This window comes from Vanessa cardui, chromosome 4 (genome assembly GCF_905220365.1).
Source record: "Vanessa cardui chromosome 4, ilVanCard2.1, whole genome shotgun sequence".
Lineage (NCBI taxonomy): Eukaryota > Metazoa > Arthropoda > Insecta > Lepidoptera > Nymphalidae > Vanessa > Vanessa cardui.
In genome coordinates this window covers 4,535,772-4,557,244 of record NC_061126.1, presented here as the reverse complement: position 1 = coordinate 4,557,244, position 21,473 = coordinate 4,535,772, and the positions used below count along the sequence as shown (strand labels likewise).

The 21,473-nt window shown below is 33.6% G+C and overlaps 2 protein-coding genes across 2 annotated transcripts; both read left to right on the top strand.

The window, feature by feature from the left end:
* The first annotated feature begins 10,741 nt into the window (after positions 1-10,741).
* Positions 10,742-13,055, top strand: LOC124544457 (carboxypeptidase Q-like). The gene is made up of 3 exons (XM_047123022.1): positions 10,742-11,036; positions 11,515-11,644; positions 11,714-13,055. The coding sequence occupies exons 1-3, from the start codon at positions 10,825-10,827 to the stop codon at positions 12,794-12,796; spliced, it is 1,425 nt and encodes a 474-aa protein (XP_046978978.1). The 5' UTR covers positions 10,742-10,824; the 3' UTR covers positions 12,797-13,055.
* A 913-nt stretch (positions 13,056-13,968) lies between these two features.
* Positions 13,969-18,544, top strand: LOC124544439 (carboxypeptidase Q-like). Its single transcript, XM_047122994.1, has 3 exons — positions 13,969-14,248; positions 17,233-17,362; positions 17,432-18,544. The coding sequence occupies exons 1-3, from the start codon at positions 14,037-14,039 to the stop codon at positions 18,512-18,514; spliced, it is 1,425 nt and encodes a 474-aa protein (XP_046978950.1). The 5' UTR covers positions 13,969-14,036; the 3' UTR covers positions 18,515-18,544.
* The last annotated feature ends 2,929 nt before the right edge of the window (positions 18,545-21,473 follow it).

Genomic DNA, 21,473 nt, shown 5'->3' with positions numbered 1-21,473 from the left:
TGTTAAATAAAAATTCAGCTGAGATGGCCCAGTGGTTAGCACGCGTGCATCTTAACCGATGAATGCGGGTTCAAACCCAGGCAAGCACCACTATATATATGTGCTTAATTTGTGTTTATAATTCATCTCGTGCTCGGCGGTGAAGGAAAACATCGTGAGGAAACCTGCATGTGTCTAATTTCATCGAAATTCTGCCACATGTGCATTCCACCAACCCGCATTGGAACAGCGTGGTGGAATATGTTCCAAACCCTCTCCTTAATGGCAGAGGAGGCCTTATCCCAGCAGTGGGAAATTAACAGGCTGTTACTTTACTTTTACTACTTTAAATAAAAATAATAACACCAATATAATACCCAATAATAAGAATAATACCACAAAATTACCTACTATAATAGTAATCAAAATAATTTTGCATTTCGAATTCAATTTACTATACACCCTACACGCTTATCTATGAAATACAAATAATTAAAAAAATATCTAGAAAATCACTGATGAGATATGAGATGAATCGTAAATATCTCAATAATTTAAGGGATACCAAGCGATGTTAAAGGTAGCTGGTTCGACGGTCAATAAGAATATTAGTAATTACTTATTACTAGATTTATATTAAAAAAGGGAACGATGAAAGGGTATACTACTACTATTTGTATACTGATTAAAATAAAACATTTTCAAAAAATCACGCTTTTGAAGATTATAGAGTTTAAAACTGTAATTGGTTTTTTTTAAGAAAGAAAAGTAAAACTACCGAGCAAATATCGAACTACATATAAAGACCATTCCAATTATCAACTCAGGTTCGTGGAGCAAAATCCGAGCTTTTCCGAGACAAAGAACGTAATGAAGACGCTCTCGATTATTCCATAGCTTAAGCAGTCAATTGTGCCTTAATCTTGAAATGTAGTAGACTTCAAAATGGCGTCGCAAATGATTGCCAATTATCGAAAATTTATCAAGCTTAGAACTTTTTCTATTAACCTGTTTTCTCCTGATTAAGTATATTAAAGTCTATTCAATTAAGTAATATCTTTTTGACTTATTTACAGGCAATAAAATCTTAATATACAACGTATGATAACAATATTTGTTAAAGTATTTCATTTTGATGTCAATTCCAGTTTACGCCCGCAGCCTCGTCATTAAGACGTTTTCGTCGCAGAATCAAAATGATCAGTCACTCCTAAAATCCATAAACTATCTGAAAGTAAATAATCACGTCGGTCAAAGACAAACCAACCCATATAAACTATTCCGACCACGTTCTAAGACCAATAACCTCCGAGACCGAAACCCTAAGACTTCGCGTTCCATTATGCCGACTGTCTCAATACTCAACTCAACATCGTCACCGTGGCCTATAGGATCAACAAAAGCAAAACTTCTTTTTAATATTAATGACGTATTATTTATCGTGTCCTGTGTCATTATGCTTTATACAAACACAAACAACAACAGCCTTTAAATTCCCACTGCTGGGCTAAAGGCCTCCTCTCCCTTTGAGGAGAAGGTTTTTGGAACATATTCCACCACGCTATTCCAATGCGGGTTGGTGGAATACACATGTGGCAGAATTTATATGAAATTTGTCACATGCAGATTTCCTCACGATGTTTTCCTTCACCGCTGAGCACGAGATGAATTATAAAGACAAATTAAGCACATGAAACAGCGGTGCTTGCCTGGGTTTGAACCCGCAATCATCGGTTAAGATGCACGCGTTCTAACCACTGGGCCATCTCGACTCATTATGTTCATATTTTATGCTTTATATCTCTTCCTAAAACGTTATTCGGACTTCCTAGAGAACGATATCTTAAAGAAAATCGCTGACGTCTATAATAATGGCTAATGCATACCATGCTAAAGGTCAGGGATTCGAATCAAAACGACTTAATGTAAAGAAAGTTTATTACCTACACTTAAGTTGATTGCTTCCGAAGCAAGTGCCACGCCGTACAAAATTGTATTTATTGTGATTGCCTTTAATACCTTAATACGTTTTGTAGGATTTATACAACACGGAACGTTACGTAATAAATAGAGTTTTTGCGTTTTTAAATGTTTTTATATTTATATTGAGCAATCAACCAAAAACCGATTGGAATAACAAAAGGGTCAATATGTAATTTACAAAAATCCTTAGTCAATTTCAAAATTAATCTGTGGTGTTCATTATGACTTCGAAAAATTGGCATATTGAATGTATTTTGGTGGCAAAGTCTATCTGAATTTGTAACGTAAAATTGAAGTACTTTTATTGAATCCAAATTCAAAAATAAAATATCTAAAACTAATTGTATTGCATAATAGCATAGTTATTCAAAGCGCATGGAATATCTAAATTTAAGGTTTCTTTATCTCCACTGCTCCTTTGAAATATAGTATACAATTATAAATTTGATACCGAAATCTATTTCAATGTTTCTCAGTTAGAGTTTCGACACAGTATGAGAATTGGAGCGGATCGTTGAAACCACGGACTCCAGTTCTAGTGTTTAATGACTAATACAACCTGAAGTTTTGATCTAATTCCAATTTAAGGTAATAAAATAAATTACTTATATTTGTTAAATATAATCCTTCGATTTTAAAATAGAAAATTCATATTCAACTTATTAAAATAACATTCAATTTTCTATATAATATCTATAGAAATTTCGGTAGCTGAGTCGAGACCGCCATATTTGTCTTATTTGCATTAAAATATCAGTTGTTTCATTTAATTCCACACACACAATAAGCTTAATAATAAACTCCTTTGTTAAATATCTGTACTAAGCACTAGAGCTAATTTATGAGATATTTTCTTTTTTATAGAAATTAAATTAAATTAACTAACATTGAAGTATAAAGACTTAGACCTGAAAAAGAAGGGATGGAAATAATAAAAATAATAATAAGGAAAGCAGCGGTTTTTATGTCATTTTCATTATCGTTTATATTTGTTACTAAATAAAAAATCTGTTAGGTGATTATTAAATTAGCTAGGTGTGGTTTGATTCAATATACTAATCGCAATATCTTTTGACACCTAACGTTATTTTAGTTTTATATTTTTAACTTTGACGACAGAAACTATATTCATGTTTATAATCCGTAAGAATAATCCAACAAAAACTCATGCTATATACAACATGTTGAACAAATGTGGTTAGTGTCTTCCAAAAATATTTGACTCTTGCCTTAATGTCTAATTATACGCATAGTAACAACAACAACAACATGCTGGCTGGCTGTAAATATCCCACTGCTGCTCTAAGGCCACCTCTTTGAGGAGAAGGTTTGGAACATATTCCACAACGATGTTCCTATGCGGGTTGGTGGAATTCACATGTGGCAGAATTTTAAATGAAATTAGACACATGCAGGTTTTCTCACGATGTTTGCCTTCACCACCGAGCACGAGATGAATTATAAACACAAATTAAGCACATGAATAGTCAGTGGTCGCTTGCCTGGGTTTGAACCCGCAAATCCCGCATTCATCAGTTTAGATGCACGCGGTCTACGCACGGTTAGAACGTAACGAACTGTCATAACTACTAAATTATATTAATTTAATAACATTATTTTCTAAATACATGTACATATCAAATACGTTATGTAATTAAAGTTTTGTTATTTAACGAGCCTGCGTCTACATGTTGGCAGTAACGATCGTGCTTACATAAGTTTCACGCTATTGATTTATTCAATCACGAAGGTGAGAACTTATTATTTTTTTTATCGTTTTTTTTTTTTATAACATTGATTGACGGGCCACCTGATATTAATAATAACAACAACAACAATAAACTGTAAATTCCCACTGCTGGGCTAAAGGCCTCCTCTCCCTTTGAGGAGAAGGTTTTGGAACATATTCCACCACGCTGTTCCAATGCGAATTGGTGGAATACACATGTGGCAGAAATTCTATGAAATTTATCACATGCAGGTTTTCTCACGATGTTTTCCTTCACTGATGAGCACGAGATGATGAGATGTATAATATATATTGTGTTTTACATAACTATAATTACTACCACATACAGAGCAATACAACGGAGCGCTAACTTAAATTACCAGAGAACATAAAATCATGAACGCTCCGATACAAGCACGCAATCAGCTGCTAGGTCCATTAGGCTACGTTTCTATGCAATTTTTAGGATTGTATTCGTTTTAAAAAGAGATTGTTTTTGCACATCTACATACAACTACAACGTGAATATATGTTGTTTTTGTTGCGAAGTTCGTATCGTCTAGATATTTCGATATTAAATCCATAAAATTCAAAGACATAATAGCTCAACGGGCGACCATGTTTAACGTTTACGAGTGCGTTCAGAGATTGTGTTCCAAATAAAATTTCATGCAGAGCGTACTTGATGGAAACATAACCACATTAAATTATTGATCAACGTTTTTTTTACTATTTACTTTTACATGAACGTTGTAAGTACTTTACTTACTTACAACGTTTATGTAGAAGTAAATGTTATATCAAAAGGAAATGTTAAACGGTATCTATTTAATTTTACTTATTGTACCCGAGCGAAGCTGGGTTTTCATCTAGTCAATAATAATTTAGTCCCATGGTACATTTAACAAGTAAAGCCTGGTTTACACAGTACGAGCTCACTAGTCAATTGACAGCTGCTTGTATACTTGTATGTCAGTAGCTCGGCATGCCTTCGAAATTTAAATGATGACATTTACAAACCGTGAGCTGAAGTAGTAGCTGCGACCCTCGTTCACGTTCGTAGCGAGTGATATGTAGCTCACATACACGTTATCAAAAACTGACCAAGTTAATGGAATACGAGTTTCTGTCCTACTCGCAAGTGTGAGTAACTGGTATGATCGTCCAATGTGTGAGTTGCTACAATGCAACAACTAGAAAGAATGCCAGTCACTTAGTTAGTTGGTAGTTCGAACTTTAGGCAAGGAATCTGAAACAAAAGCGTACTTTATTGATACAAATTATAAACAGCTTCTAAAAATATTTATTTATGATTTATTTAAGATTATTTGTACACGTAATTTAACTATTTAATATAAAAAAAATATATCTAACATGCTCAGACGTGCATCTCATAAAACGTGAACTGTACTGATCTGTTCGTAAGTAAGATGGTAAGTTGAAGTAGATACGTATAAGTTCTTTTTTTTAAAGTGGCATCTTAAACATGACATTAACAAGAGTCCCGCTAAGAAGTGACTCGGGTAAATAAATGAAATAAACATTAGAAAGAACGCTTTCGTGCGAAAATTAAAATAAGAAGCGACAGAGATAAATTACAAAAATCTGTTGAAGTAAATTAATATTTTAAAAAGCAAAAGTCAGTTCGCATTTCTTGAACAAAATATGTTATTTTTTATACCGGAAAGACGAGTCAAAAGAGTTATTGTTGCTTCAAATAACCGGGAGCACTTTATGGAAAAAAATAATTTCATTTCTGCCTTCGAAGCTAGATGATATCACTTTTATAAGAACTGTAACGAGGCAAAGAAGACTTAAGTGTACCGAATACTTTTCTTTTCGTAACGAGGACGCGACCAAAAAGTCTAAATTATATGGAATTATGAACTTTAGTCGTGTTTAATATTCATCTGTGTACACGGATATGCTCAATGAATATATTTATAATATTGAAACTTAATAAATGTAAAATTGCTGAGAATCCACTAATGGGAAGATCTTCTCGACTCCTTGTTTTGTAGCTTACTTGACCTCGCTGACCCAATAGGGTGTTGAATTAATACAACCTCGAAGATTTTCACACAGTTTTCCTTGCGATGTTTTCTTCCATGGATGACCTTGAAGAAAACATACGTCTTCTGTTTTATACTGTTTTATACTTTGTTTTATACTATTTAATGAGTAATGAATTTGACATACGTCTCATGAGACGTATGTTAAATTCATTACTCATTAAATAGTATAAAACAAAGTCGCTTACCGCTGTCAGTCCCTGTGTGCTTATCTTTAAAATTACGCAGCGGATTTTGATGCGGTTTTTTTAATAGATAGAATGATTCGAGAGGTAGATTTTTGTTTGTAATACATGCATAATATAGTAAAGACTCAGATAATTTCTGATGTTTCTAATGTGATGTCTTAGAAAACAAATCCTATAGATTAATTAGTATTAGTATAGCACCCGTACGAAGGGTCGCTAGTATATAAATATTTATAAGTTCAAATTAAGCATTTACTTGGGCTTACCGGGTACGTACTTAGTTATAGTATTTATAAATATAGTTATGATGACCAGATATGTTGAGCTACGTGACCTTTATAAACCACCTAAGAAGTGGTCAGGAATGCCTTCACAGTACAAAAGCTATTTAGATTGAAGCCGTAGCATGTCTGTTCTATTTCTTATTATTAAAATAGACCGATTCGTTTATTATTTATGTGGTTTAATATTAAATATCTTCTTTTTATATTATCTCTAGACAGTTATTGGTTGAGTCGGTTTGTTTGCGATGCGTGCTTATGCAGATATTCGTTAATCAATAAATATTTGATTTTCCTGCATTTGTTTTGTAGGCTCTGGCGATAATAAACAGGATCGGATTTTCGCAACAATATTCTAAGCATAAAAGCAACCCGTTTACTTCGTGTGAAAGGTGCTTGATTCACTTTTCAGGTACATTTCGGAATAAATGTGCTAGAAAATTTTCGCTTTCGCTAACTTCAACATTTTATTACGAATAACTTGAAATGCATCGTCGGGTGTTGGTTTTCATGTGTTTAGCAAAAACAGTAGCCTATGTCCTTTATTGCAGTTCAGGTGTGCTTCATACAAAATTTCATTAAATTCGACTTGGCGGTTTGGTCGAAACAGACGGACAGACAGAGTTACTTTCACATTTATAATATTAATAATAATAATATAGATTAAGAAGTCTTGAAGACGACAAAGTAAGTATAAAAAGTGATATGTCTTTGTTTAAAAACTCATACTCCATCTAGATTTCAGAAAAAACATGACGATGCTTCAAATAATACTGGTTGGTCTGATTGCTAGCTGTAAGGCCACAGAACGCAAGGTCCTTTGATCTAATCCCTGGTACGACGATTGATAAGTTATTAGGTTTTTCTGAAAATAAAATGTCAGTCAGCAGCTCGGGTTTGTTATTTTAATATTGGCAGTGTTTAGGCTCCCGTGCAAAGTGTATAAATCTTTACGGTCAAAAAAAAGTGGCCTAAAATGTGACAACATGAGACAACATCACATACATTACTCTGATCCCAATGAAGCACTTGTGTTATGGAAATCAGAAGTAACGACGGTACCACAAACACCCAGACCCAAGACAACATAGAAAACTAATGGTAATCTACATCGACTCGGCCGGGAATCGGCCATTTAAACCGGTGTACACACCACTCGACCATGGAGGTCGTCAAATAAAGTGCAACTGCACTTCTTGCACACACATTTACAATATGTCACAATTTGGTAGTCACTCTTGAGAATAGCTGTTATTAGCCGTTTTGCCGTCATTAGTTCTTTTCAGTCTATAGACTGCTATCTGGTGTCAATTCATTTGAACGTGAGTCATCTAGTCTTGTGTCCGTAACTTGCGAAGCTCAATAGAACAATCAAATTCTCGCGTAATATTCAATTCAATTACTGAATTTTGGTAGGAAAATATATTTGTGCTAAAAATTATATTCATCAAATTATTATTAAGTTTCATTTATTTCTTAAATAAAGAGTACCTACATGTTTATGATACGATACCAAAAACTTCACACGGCTGCAAAATGTTTTGACTTGATAAACGATGGACAAAAATGTAAGAAAAAAAAACAAAGCAAGTGAGAGAATATATATTTGAGTTCGTTTCAAAATGATGTCTAACTAAGACCAACTCGCATTTTTTATGGAGAAAAGTGCGGACGGGTTGCTAGCCTTGTATGAATTGCTAACGAAGGCTTCGTTATAGTTTCCAAGAATATAACGTAAAATCGATTAATCAGTGACCTTTAACTGAAGTACAAACACGCAATTGATATCCCTAAATATTACTTTGAGATGATTTTTCTTCGCTTCTTCTGTATAAAAACAATACCGAGGTAACTACAAATATTCCTTTTTATAGAAAATTCCGATGTTACAATATAAAGTAAGTTTCACATAGTGGTTGAGTAAGGTAAAAAAAATCTTAAAAATCATGCTGTTGTGAATTTGTTTCTGCTCTAAGTATAGCTCATTAATTATAATTATCATGATATGATAAAATGAGTAAAACTCGCTGCTCAAACGAGATGCTATTCTCATATACAAATAATTAATTAACCCTTTAGGTTTCGATACGTAGCAGTGATTTTTTTTAACTTATAACATTCAAATAGATAATATTCTAATGCGCTTGGATTAGTCAGTATAATGAAATACAAATAATAAAAGTTGAATTTAATTGAGATATTTTTTCAACCATCGTCGAATACAAGCGTCTTAGATTTTTTGTATATCTATCAACAAAATAAAGCCCTGTCATAAGAACTACACTAAACGAGCCACGTTCAACACTTGCCAAACTCGCCAACTCACTACTAATTTACTTACAACTTTATTAAAGTCTGTGTGTGTGTACTTAAATAAGTGTGCGTGAACTTAATCGCCAACTGTTGGTCACTATTTGTTTCGACGTGTTCTCAACTTTGACGATCTATCTCGAAAAATCTATAATCAGAGACAAGAACATGCTTTCAAATAAAATAGGCCTTAAACGTTACTATCGATAAAGAGAGTGTAGCAAAAGAGAAAGCAAACGCTATAAATTTACTAAAAAAACTTTTTTCAATAAGAAATCAAAATAAGACACGGCAACAAAAACTATTCTTGTTTTAACAGTAATAGTATTTCGTTCTCATATTATTCTTGTCTGCAACGTCATCCCTTTGATATGGGTTGTGTACGAAACACTCCAGTACACAAATGATGCAATCTCAATACGCAATGTTCAATGCATTTCGATGCAATTTCTGCAGCAAATTTCTGTACAAACTTTCCACATTGCTAGAAATATCAATCCAACGCTTAATTTATTACAATTTGTTTTGCTTTGTAACATGCATATTCGTCTTGGCATACGTGTAAAATATTATCGTAATAAATATAATTTTTGCATGCAAATTATAATTTTGAGTGGGGGGGTTGGTGGGGGGAATATAATCTATACTAATATTACAAATGTAAAAGTAACTCTGTCTGTCTGTCGGTCTTTCACGAGCAAACCAATCAACTGAACTTGATGAAAGTTGTTGTGAAGCAAGATGGTCAAGCTTGCTTCACAACTTCCAAGGAAGGACATAGGCTACTTTTTTTAACCTAACTCTTGTCAACAATCCCTTAAAGCGCGAGAGAAGCCACGTGTGACTACTAATTATAATTACTTAGTTGCGAGTAGCACAACGCCGGCTGTGAAAATTTATTTGGGGAGGCCTTTGTCCAGTGGACATGCCTGAAATTATGATGATGATGATTATAATTTCTTTCTATCAACATACATTCTTTTTTATAATTTTGAAATTCATAATTGGATTTTACGTTTGATGGATAATTAGCACAGCTCTATTTTAAATTACAATATATTTTGTAAGAAGTAAATACTTCAATCAAATTCAAAGCTATTGATACTATTGTTAATTATTCTACGAACTTCATAATGAGAAATATTTAATTTAAATATTTTTATCTGCAAAGTCTACATACCTTCGAAAAGATACCCAGAAAATCCTCTGTTATAGTCCTATTCAGCTAGGATTGAGCGTAACAGCGTAACGTAACGGATGGACCCATATATTAGTTACTTTGTAATGTGATAGATTGTGAATTGTGATTAAATGTCGTTATTCATTCTCGTTAGTATGTTACATACTCATACAATAACAAGTTGTATCAGAATTATAACATATGAGATGCTATTAGTAAATGTTCACAAATCGTATATTTAAATAATAATTAGATTGAATAAATAAAAAATCAGCAGTCTGGAATTTAACTAATACTTTACTCATAATTGGCCCAGTGGTTAGAACGCGTGCATCTTAACCGATAATTGCGGGTTAAAAACCAGGCAAGCACCGCTGATTCATGTGCTTAATTTGTCTTTATAATTCATCTCGTGCTCAGCGGTGAAGGAAAACATCGTGAGGAAAACCTGCATGCGACAAATTTCATATAAATTCTGCCACATGTGTATTCCATCAACCCGCATTGGAACAGCATGGTGGAATATGTTCCAAACCTTCTCCTCAAAGGGGAGAAAGGGGAGAAAGGCCATTAGCCCAACTGTGGGAATTTACAGGCTATTGTTGTTGTTGTAGTCTTTACTCGTAATTAATAAAGATATAAGATCTATTTTTAGACCAAAATTTAGACAAATAGCTGTCTTCATCATTACTTAGATGCTAAGCTTATTATTTCAATTAATCCTAATAAATTTTTAGGATTATATAATAATATTTTTTCTTAAAAGTACTAACACAGATTTTCGCATTGTATTTGAAATTTGATTTTTTTTATCACGTCATTCTTTTGCATTAGAAGCGATTAATTAACGACATAATGTGATATGTCACGCTTGCGGAATTAGTTTCTAATTTATTTCAGGTGTATATGATTCAATGAATTACAAATATGACTTTTGTGCTGGTGTAATAAAGTTCCAATTACAACAAAACATTTCGATTCACCTCTCTTTATTAACCAGTTAATCGTTAACACTTCGGTTTCCTTCACCGACATAGGCTGACGGTTTTCTATGTATTTGGTCATGGTTTAAATGCTGTAATAATCTTCAAAATAAATAAAAATGTATCTTAAAACAATTTTGGCGATAATTTTTATTTGTTATACAAAAGTTATAGAACAATATGATTTGGACTACGATGAAAGCATGTTTCTTAGAAATGAGTGCTTTTTCAATGAGCCGCTATTGGACAAACTTTCGTCTTATAAACCTGTAATCGATTATATTATGTCTACGGTTAAATCAAAGCTGATTTCAGAGGACTTTTATGAAAAGTAAGTAAAACCAAACTAAATAAATATTCCATCTTATTCATCCTGTTTCACTTTTATTTTCATCCCCTGTTTGCCTGCCTTTAATCCTTCTCGTACATTAACAGATGCTAGTAAGAGCATAGAAATCTCAAAGGGAGATCATGAGTTAAAACCCAGGCATGAACAATTAAATCTTCATGTGCCTAATAATTATTTCATGCTCGGTGGTGAAGGAACAATTCATGCATGTGGTGACTAAAATTGTAAAAAAAATAAATTACATGCGGGTTGCATTGGAGCCAATTGATGGATTAAGTTCCGTTTTACTCCTTAAAAAAAGAGAAGAGATTAAGCCACTAGAACAATTTACATACTGGTTTTTATCATAGGTTAAGTTACACGAGTAAACGACATAATACAATGAAATACCTTCAGGCATTTAGTTTGTCTTTTGTTCACTAAAGTTTTGAGGTAATTAAATATTTTATTTTCATGATAGATATTCAACATTCATCGATATTTTTGGGGCTCGTCCTGCTGGAAGTAAGAACTTGGAAAATGCCATAGATTATATGAATCGACTTACATACTACAGCGGAATCAAGAATGTTTTTACGGAGAATGTTACGGTATATCGTTACACAGTTTAATAAAGGCGCTTTTTAATTACTTAGCTATAAGTCAGTCTTTGATTGCAGGTACCACATTGGCAACGGATCTACGAATCTGTCCAAATGATACGTCCTCGCTTCAAAGATATTGCAGCAATTGGTCTGGGACCTAGTGTTGCAACTCCTCGTTATGGCATAACTGCGGATGTAATTGTTGTTTGCAGCTTCAAAGAACTGGATAAAATAGATAAAGTACAAGGGAAAATTGTTTTATTTAACAATGTATTTACTACATATATCGAAACCGTAGTATACAGAGTTTACTCTGCAATAAAAGCTGCTCAAAAGGGAGCTGTTGCAGTATTAGTAAGAAGCATAACGCCTTTTTCATTGTATACTCCACACACTGGTTCATTAATATATAAAGAAAATGTCAGAAAGATACCAGCGGCTGCTATTACAACAGAGGACGCCGATTTCATTCAAAGATTATATAATTCTGGAGAAAAAATCACAATAAATATAACAATGTTAAATACATTAAATAAAAAAATATCTCGAAATACTATTATTGATCTGAGGGGACGTTTAGAGCCAAGAAAGATGGTTATAGTTTCAGGTCATATAGATAGTTGGGATGTAGGACAAGGAGCTGTTGACAACGGTGGAGGAATGATGATTAGTTGGTTTGTACCTGTGATATTAAACTATTTGAATTTAAGACCTAGAAGAACTATACGCTCTATTTTATGGACCGCGGAAGAAGAGGGCCTAATTGGTGGAGCTGAGTATATAAGGAGGCACTACAATGAGCTACAAGACATCAATTTTGTGTTGGAATCCGATGCAGGAACCTTTAAACCTTTAGGCTTAGAAATAGCTGGATCAAGAGCCGCAAAATGTTTAATTTCAACCATTTTAAAACTTTTTTCGCCAATAAATAGGATAAAACTTGTTAATAATACGGGATCAGAAATGTCTCTTTTTGTTAATAATGGTATTCCAGGAGCATCATTGTTGAATCAAGATTATAATTACTTTTTATACCATCATTCAAATGCTGATACTTTGACAGCGCAAAATAAAGAGCACGTAGTAAATTGTGCCGCGTTTTGGGCAGCGATATCTTACGTTATTGCAGATATACCGATCCCAGTACCACGAGACTGAATATACAAAAATTATATCATTGCTTCAGGAAAACCTGTAGCGAACACTAATAAAATTGATGTTCTTTGAGTTAGTATCGAAATTTCATTATACTATTATAATATCTATAAGAATAAAATAATTTGTCGTACATAAATAATATGCACAATGTTATACAAAGAAGCGGTCTTAATGTTAACGAGCTTAAAAAGGATGATAACGTGGGAGAAAATTTGCTACGTAAATAAATAATTAGGCAGATGGCATAACTATCTTCTACGTACACTACTAATAAATATATTAATATTTATCACAGTAACTATTTCAATAAAAGCTGTTTTTATTTTTTATATGTTTAATTTACTTAAATTCTTGGATTGTTGCAAAAATTATGATAAGGTTAGATATTTTTTTAATTTTTATTTAATTATTAACATTTTGCTATATGATTTATTTTCACTTAGTGAAAACCTTCGAAAATATATCCGGAGTGGGGGCAACCGGGCTATATGGGGTTCCTACCTACTAAATCCTCCGCTATGGTCCTCCTCAGCACAGATTCAACGTAGCACATGAACTCACATTTAAACGGAGTTACTTTCGCATTTACTATAATAATATTGTGCGTTGTAAACAAATTTTGTAAATCAGTCTCGGTACTTGATTTCATTGAATAATAACTCGTGATATTTCCTACAACGCATATTTAAATAATTAAAAGAAGGAATTAAAAAAAATATTGTAATGTAGTCTGGATTTAAATTAATATCAGATGTATAAAGCTATAAATACATTTTAATAAAGATATGATATTTATTTATGGTAAATGGTTTCGTTTATTCTTATTCAGATACATCAAATTGTGCTAAGCTAATTATTAATAATTATTGAATTAATCCTCAGAAAAATTTTTCTCTAAAAGTACTAACACACATTTTCGTATTATATTTGAAAATTGATTTATTTTATCACCACATTACTTTGCATTAGAAACGATTAATTAACGACACAATGTGATATGTCACGCTCGTGGAATTCGTTTCTAATTTATTTCAGATGTACATATATGTTTCAGTGAATTACAAATATGACTTTTGTGCTGGTGCAATAAAGTTCTAATTAAAACAAAACATTATGATTTGCCTTTTTTATTAACCAGATAATCGTTAACACTTCGGTTTCCATTACCGACATAGGCTGACGGTTTTCTATATATTTGGTCATGGTTTAAATACAGTAATAATCTTAAAAATAAATAAAAATGTATCTTAAAACAATTTTAGTGATAATTTTTATTTGTTATACAAAAGTTATGGAACAATATGATTTGGACTACGATGAAAGTATGTTTCTTAGAAATGAGTGCTTTTTCAATGAGCCGTTATTGGACATACTATCGTCTTATAAACCTGTAATCGATTATATTATGTCTACGGTTAAATCAAAGCTGATTTCAGAGAACTTTTATGAAAAGTGAGTAAAACCAAACTTAATAAACATTAAATCTTATTCATCCTCTTTCACTTTTAGTTTCATCCCTAGACTGCCTGTCATTAATCTTTCTCATATATTAATCTCTCATATCTCAATGCTAGTAAAGGATAGAAACTTCATCATAAGTTCAAACCCAGGCATGAACATTTAAATTTGCCTAATAATTATTTCCTTCTCGGCGGTGAAGGAAAAAATCATGCATGTGGCGACAAAAAATGTGCCATTTGTATACACCAATCCATATTGGAGTCACGTGACGGATTAAGCTCCGTATTCTGATGTATTATTAAGCGTCACAATATGTTTACAACAACATTATGTGTATATATTTATAGTAACATTGATCACGTTGATAAAATCTGTGATAATCATTGTATATGCACAATAAGTAAGGATAAACTTCTAACGCCAAGTTTCCAACTTCGCAAAGTAAATAAATCCTTAATTTGGTAAAGTCATATTATTCAATATAATATTAAACAGACGAAAAAAAAAACGTGGAATTAATTCGTATTGACTTCCAGTTCTCCTCGATAGAATCCACTTTCCGAACCGGTGGTAGCCTTACTTAATATAAAAAAAGTTGTTAAATGACAATTTAAAACTGCTTGTAAAAGCGTATTTGAATAAAGTATATTTTGATTTTGATTACTCCTTAAAAAAATAGTGGAGGCTTAACCCACAAGAACCAGGGCCGTAGCCAGGATTTCATTCCGGAGGGGTTCGAGCTCCTAAAATAAAAAGCAACAAAAAGCATAACTAGATTAAAATTTACATAATTTATACAAATAATTTTAAATAATAAAAGACAACCGACGACTTATTTATGTTATAGGGGGCAAACGAGCAGGAGGCTCACCTGATGGAAAGTGATTACCACTGCCTATGGACAACACCGGGGAGCTTGCAGGTGCGTTGCGTTGCAAACCTTTAAGCAAGGAGTACGCTCTTTTTCTTAAGGTTTCGAAGTCGAATCGGTTCAGAAAAACCGCCGACAAAAGCTGGTTCCACAGAGTGGTTGTGCAAAGTAGAAAATGTCTAAAAAATCCCCGTTGTGGATTTTCGGACACCAATGTGGTGCTGGTGAAACTCTCAATTTTGACGAGATGTCCGAAGGTGAAATTTAGCAGCCGGGATTAATCCGAACAATTACTCGGAACATTCCCCGTTAATAATTCTGTAGAAGATGCAGAGTGATCCAACATCTATACGCAAAGCCAAGCAGGTCCTTCCGACCTTGACCCGGGCTTTATCGTCGGTAATTCGAGCTGCTCTACGTTGTACCCACTTTTTTATGCCAATTTCGCTTTGCATTCCAACTGACCGCGGGACTGAACGAGACTCGAAATATCCACGCCAAGTATTCCGATACTAGCTGTGGCGGCTATCGGAATTTTCTGAAATCATGGAGATACGGCAAATTATTTTTTAAGCGCTTAACGCTTAACTAAAAATGACGACTCGATTTCAGATACAAGTTTGTTTCTTCGACGTTGGTTTTCTTCGACGTTTTCCCGAGAAATATTAGCCCGGCCACTGTGTAAAGTGTCTACGGTACTGACGTCTGTATACCAGTAAATGTTACAGATTTGCAAGAAGTCATTGATATGCAGATGATGAAATGATGATATGTTGAACCAGCATTGAAGAAATTTTATATCAGAGCATGCACTATAGATAACGACTTTAATGCTTCGATCTGACTAAAAGCTAGTTATCCAATTGCATAATTTCCGGAGAAGCCCGTAGAAAAGGAGCTTCGAAAGAAGCGGTTTGTGCCATACGCGATCGAAGGCATTCGCTATGTCCAAACTGCCCGCCATTGCCCCTTGCTCTCAACTCCTTCCCCCCATCTATGGGTAAGGTAAACTAGAAAATCACCGGCTAAGCGACCCCGAGGGAAATCGTACTGGTGGTCGGTAATCTGCTGGTACTCCTCTTGGTACCGCAGGAACTAGCAGTTTAGAATTGACTCCATTACCTTGGAGAACAAGGAAGTATAAGGTGATGACTATAGGTCTATGGCCATTCCCCTTATAGAATTGGATGGATCAGAGCGGTTGCCCTAGTAAAAGCCGAGATGGCCCAGTAGTTAGAACGCGTGCATCTAACCGATGATTGCGGGTTCAAACCCAGGCAAGCACCACTGAATATTCATGTGCTTAATTTGTGTTTATATTATAATTCATCTCGTGCCCGACGGTGAAGGAAAACATCGTGAGGAAATGTACATGTGTCCAATTTCATACAAATTCTGCCACATGTGTATTCCACCAACCCGCATTGGTACAGCGTGGTAGAATATGTTCCGAACCGTCTCCTGAAAGGGAGGGGAGGCCTTAGCACCAAAGCAGTCTTCCAGGATTTCGGCTGCTTTCGTAGTTGGTAAGTATCCGGTAAAGAGCGCCGTCTATCTGGTTTCTAACTTTATATATATTCTCAGTAAAATATATAAAGAATGTATCATAAATTTTACCATTCGTCTTAAACATCCTGTTTAATTTCTAAAAATACTAACATGACATTATGACATTGAAAGTTAGTATAATAATAAAATGTAAATAACTGTATGATTATTATTATTGCCTCTAAGCCTTGCGTACAATAATTCATTATGTTTAGATTTATTGACGTATCTAGACTAAAGCTGAACGGCCTAATATTTCCGAGAACGTCCTACACTACGTTTGCCGAGACGCGGTCTCCACTCTAGAACACGTTTTCCCCAACGGTTATCGGTTCTGCGACACATATGGCCAGACCCTTGCCACTTCAGCTTACTAATCCGGTGGGCTATGACTTTGGTTCTCTGGCGGATCCCCCAGCCCCTGCCTACGGCCATGACTAAAACGATTTACAGTTTAGATTTTTAATACAAAATACAATTAAATACCTTCAGCCATTAAGTTTGTCTTTTGTTCATTAAAGTTTTGAGGTAATTAAATATTTTATTTTTATGATAGATATTCAACATTCATCGATATTTTTGGGGCTCGTCCTGCTGGAAGTAAGAACTTGGAAAATGCCATAGATTATATGAACCGACTTACATACTACAGCGGAATCAAGAATGTTTTTACGGAGAATGTTACGGTATATCGTCACATAGTTTAATAAAGGTGCTTTTTAATTACTTAGCTATAAGACAGTCTTTGATTGCAGGTACCACATTGGCAACGGATCTACGAATCTGTCCAAATGATACGTCCTCGCTTCAAAGATATTGCAGCAATTGGTCTGGGACCAAGTGTTGCAACCCCACGTTATGGCATAACTGCGGATGTAATTGTTGTTTGCAGCTTCAAAGAACTGGATAAAATCAATAATGTACAAGGGAAAATTATTTTATTTAACACTGTATTTACTACATATATCGAAACTGTAGTATACAGAGTTTACTCTGCAATAAAAGCTGCTCAAAAGGGCGCTGTTGCAGTATTAGTTAGAAGCATAACGCCTTTTTCATTGTATACTCCTCACACTGGTTCATTAACATATAAAGAAAATGTCAGAAAGATACCAGCGGCTGCTATTACAACAGAGGACGCCGATTTCATTCAAAGATTATATAATTCTGGAGAAAAAATTACAATAAACATAACAATGTTAAATACATTAAATAAAAAAATATCTCGAAATACTATTATTGATCTGAGGGGACGTTTGGAGCCAAGAAAGATGGTTATAGTTTCAGGTCATATAGATAGTTGGGATGTAGGACAAGGAGCTGTTGACAACGGTGGAGGAATGATGATTAGTTGGTTTGTACCTGTGATATTAAACTATTTGAATTTAAGACCTAGAAGAACTATACGCTCTATTTTATGGACCGCGGAAGAAGAGGGCCTTATTGGTGGAGCTGAGTATATAAGGAGGCACTACAATGAGCTACAAGACATCAATTTTGTGTTGGAATCCGATGCAGGAACCTTTAAACCTTTAGGCTTAGAAATAGCTGGATCTAGAGCCGCAAAATGTTTAATTTCAAACATTTTAAAACTTTTTTGGCCGATAAATAAGATAAAACTTGTTAATAATACAGGATCGGAAATGTCTCTGTTTGTTAATAATGGAATTCCAGGAGCATCATTGTTGAATCAAGATTATTATTACTTTTTATATCATCATTCAAATGCTGATACTTTGACAGCGCAAATTAAACAGCATGTAGTAAATTGTGCCGCGTTTTGGGCAGCGATATCTTACGTTATTGCAGATATACCAATTCCAGTGCCACGAGACTGAAATGTACAAAAGTCAAAAGTCAAGTTCAAAATCATTGCATCAGGAAAAACTGTAGCGAAAACTAATAAAAATGTTTTACTTAAAGTTAGTATCGAAATTTCATTCATTACACCAAAGTAAGTATAAACAACATTACAAAAATATGCACAATGCTATACAAAGAAGCGGTCTTAATTGTAATGAGCTGTTTCTTCCAAACAACGAGATTAAAGTTTATAATTATATTAATACAAATGGGAGAAAATTGCTATATAAATAAATAATTTGGCAGATGGCATACCAACTTCTACGTACACAACTAAAAAAATATTAATATTCATCACAGTATGTAACTATTCCAGTAAAAGATGTGTGTTTATTTCCTAAATATTTTTATGTTTAATTTACTTCCATTCTTGGATTATTGGAAAATAATCAGGTTTATATTTTTGATTATTTATATGTCTAGTTCGATTGTAAAAGCTGAAAATTCGCAAAAGAAATGACTACTTAAGTAAAACACTTTTGGCGAGTATCAAACATAAATGTCACCCACACCTAGATAATAAAAATAATTCGTTAGTTTTAGGTATTTTGTAGTGTCACTATATCCAGTATACAAGTAATATAGGCTTATGACAATTTATTTTGAAATAAAATATCCTAGAGTCCAGAAATTAAAAACAAAACGAACTCGTTTTACAATCTATTGCTTTGGGATTTGAGAGGGAATTGCTTTATTCTGAGAAAACATCAACTATGAGCGTAGACAATGCTCGTGTTCCATACAAAAAAGAATTTCTACTATACAAAGTCTTTTGTAGTTTTTAAATTAAGTTATTATTACATTGTCTGTAGTTTTATGATCAGGTTAATAAGGAGCCGAGATGGCCCAGTGGTAAAAACGCGTGTATCTTAACTACGATTCAACCCAGGCAAACACCACTGAATATTCATACGCTTAATTTGTGTTTATAATTCATCTCGTCCTCGGTGGTGAAAGAAAACATCATGAGGAAACCATGTATCTAATTTCATAGAAATTCTGCCACATGTGTATTCCACCAACCCACATTGGAACAGCGTGATGGAATATGTTTCAAATAATCTCCTCAATGAGATAGGAGACTTTAGCAAAGCAGTGGAAAATTTACAGGCTGTTGTTGTATGTATATTTTTTATAAATCGAGATTGTAATCGTATATGTTAATGAAATTCAAAACATAGCTGGATAAAATTAATGAGGCATTGTCACTTTTTAAAAATTATGAAAGGTGGATTTAATTACGTTTAATACTGTTTCCTTATACATAATTTCTGTTTTAATATTTCTTCTTGTCACTTTAACTTTTGTTTCATTACACGTTTTATCTCGACAAATTAAATTATGTTTCTTTCTACGTGATTTCTACCTGATGTTTCTAAACCCTAATGTCTCTTACCAGCTATTTTATTGTGAATCTTTTTTTGTGTTATGATTTCAAAAGATCGACGCCAAATGGTTATCTTTATTAGTTCTCTCATAAATGTATTCGCTAAAGAATAAGAAGAAATAGAAGTGTTCATTCGTGTAATACAAATCTTGAAATAATCTCCAATACGAATAGTATCATTTATCACACAAAGGTTAGATTGAGTGGAGATCCCCGATTAATTATCTCATAGCAAATATTTCTGATAAAGCGTCCGAGGTACACAAGTAAAAGCGCTATTGCGTGTCTTTTCATGAGCGTGAAGTATTAGCGACTATTTTATTAAAATCTTTAGTGCATTTACACTATCCAAACCTTATTTCATACATTTTAAAGCAAGGTTGCGAGCCGAGATGGCTCAGTGGTTATAACGCGTGTATCTTAACCAATGATAGCGGGTTCAAATCCAAAAAAGCTCCGCTGAATATATGTACATGTGCTAAATTTGTGTTTATAATTCATCTCGTGCTCGGCGGTGAAGGAAAAGATCGTGAGGAAACCTGCACGTGTCTAATTTCATTGAAATTCTATCACATGTCTTTTCCTCCAACCCGTATTGGAACAGCGTAGTGGAATATTTTCCAAACCTTCTCCTCAACGGAAGAGGAGGCCTGGCGCAAGCAGTGGGAAAGTTACAGGCTGTTGTTGTTGTAATGTAAGGTTGCGAATCTAGTGGAATAATATTTTCACAGCAAGTTACATAAATGCTTAAAATTAATTAACTTGGTCCTAAAAGTCCACATCAAACAAATAGTTTTATAATTGAATTTGAATTTTTCTTTCATTTCCATTTTGATTGCTACGGTCGATTATGGTAGAAAATAAAATTCCAATTTGGTCATCGGTATTGTTTTCGATTAATATTCAATCGCACTCGTCTGACCACATTTTGTTGTCACCAAACGTTTTCATACATATATACTCGTATTAACATGTATGTGTTTCATTATTATATTTTATCAAATTCAACTCAATCGGTAAAGTTTCTTGTAAAGTAGTAATCTCATTATAGTATAATACTACAATTTAGTAGATTAATATCTTCAAAAAAGTAGGTTTTCATTCAGTTATGTCTATGACCTTAGAAGTCCGTCATTTATGAAAAACTAGATTTATTTATATTTTAAGGCATACTTCCCATATGGGTCCATTTAAATTTCTATAACAAACTACCTTCCCTATGGGTAAAATACGAAATTTCTTACTAATAATTTCTTTTTTTATGGTGTAGTAAGGTAATCGAGAAAATACACCGCCTGATAGGAAGTGGCGCTATAGATGTTATTTCCCTTGTGCCTGTAGTTACATTGGCATATTCATCCATCAAATAGAAACATAACATCGCACAAGTATCGCTGTTTAGCGGCAAAGTATCTGTTGAATGGATAGTACCTACCTATTCAGACGGACTTGCTTAAATTCCTGCTACCGAGTTAAAACATAAAAGTATAATCTTAAATTATTATCGTAATGTTTTAATCGGAGTTTAGTGTTACTTAAACTAGTAA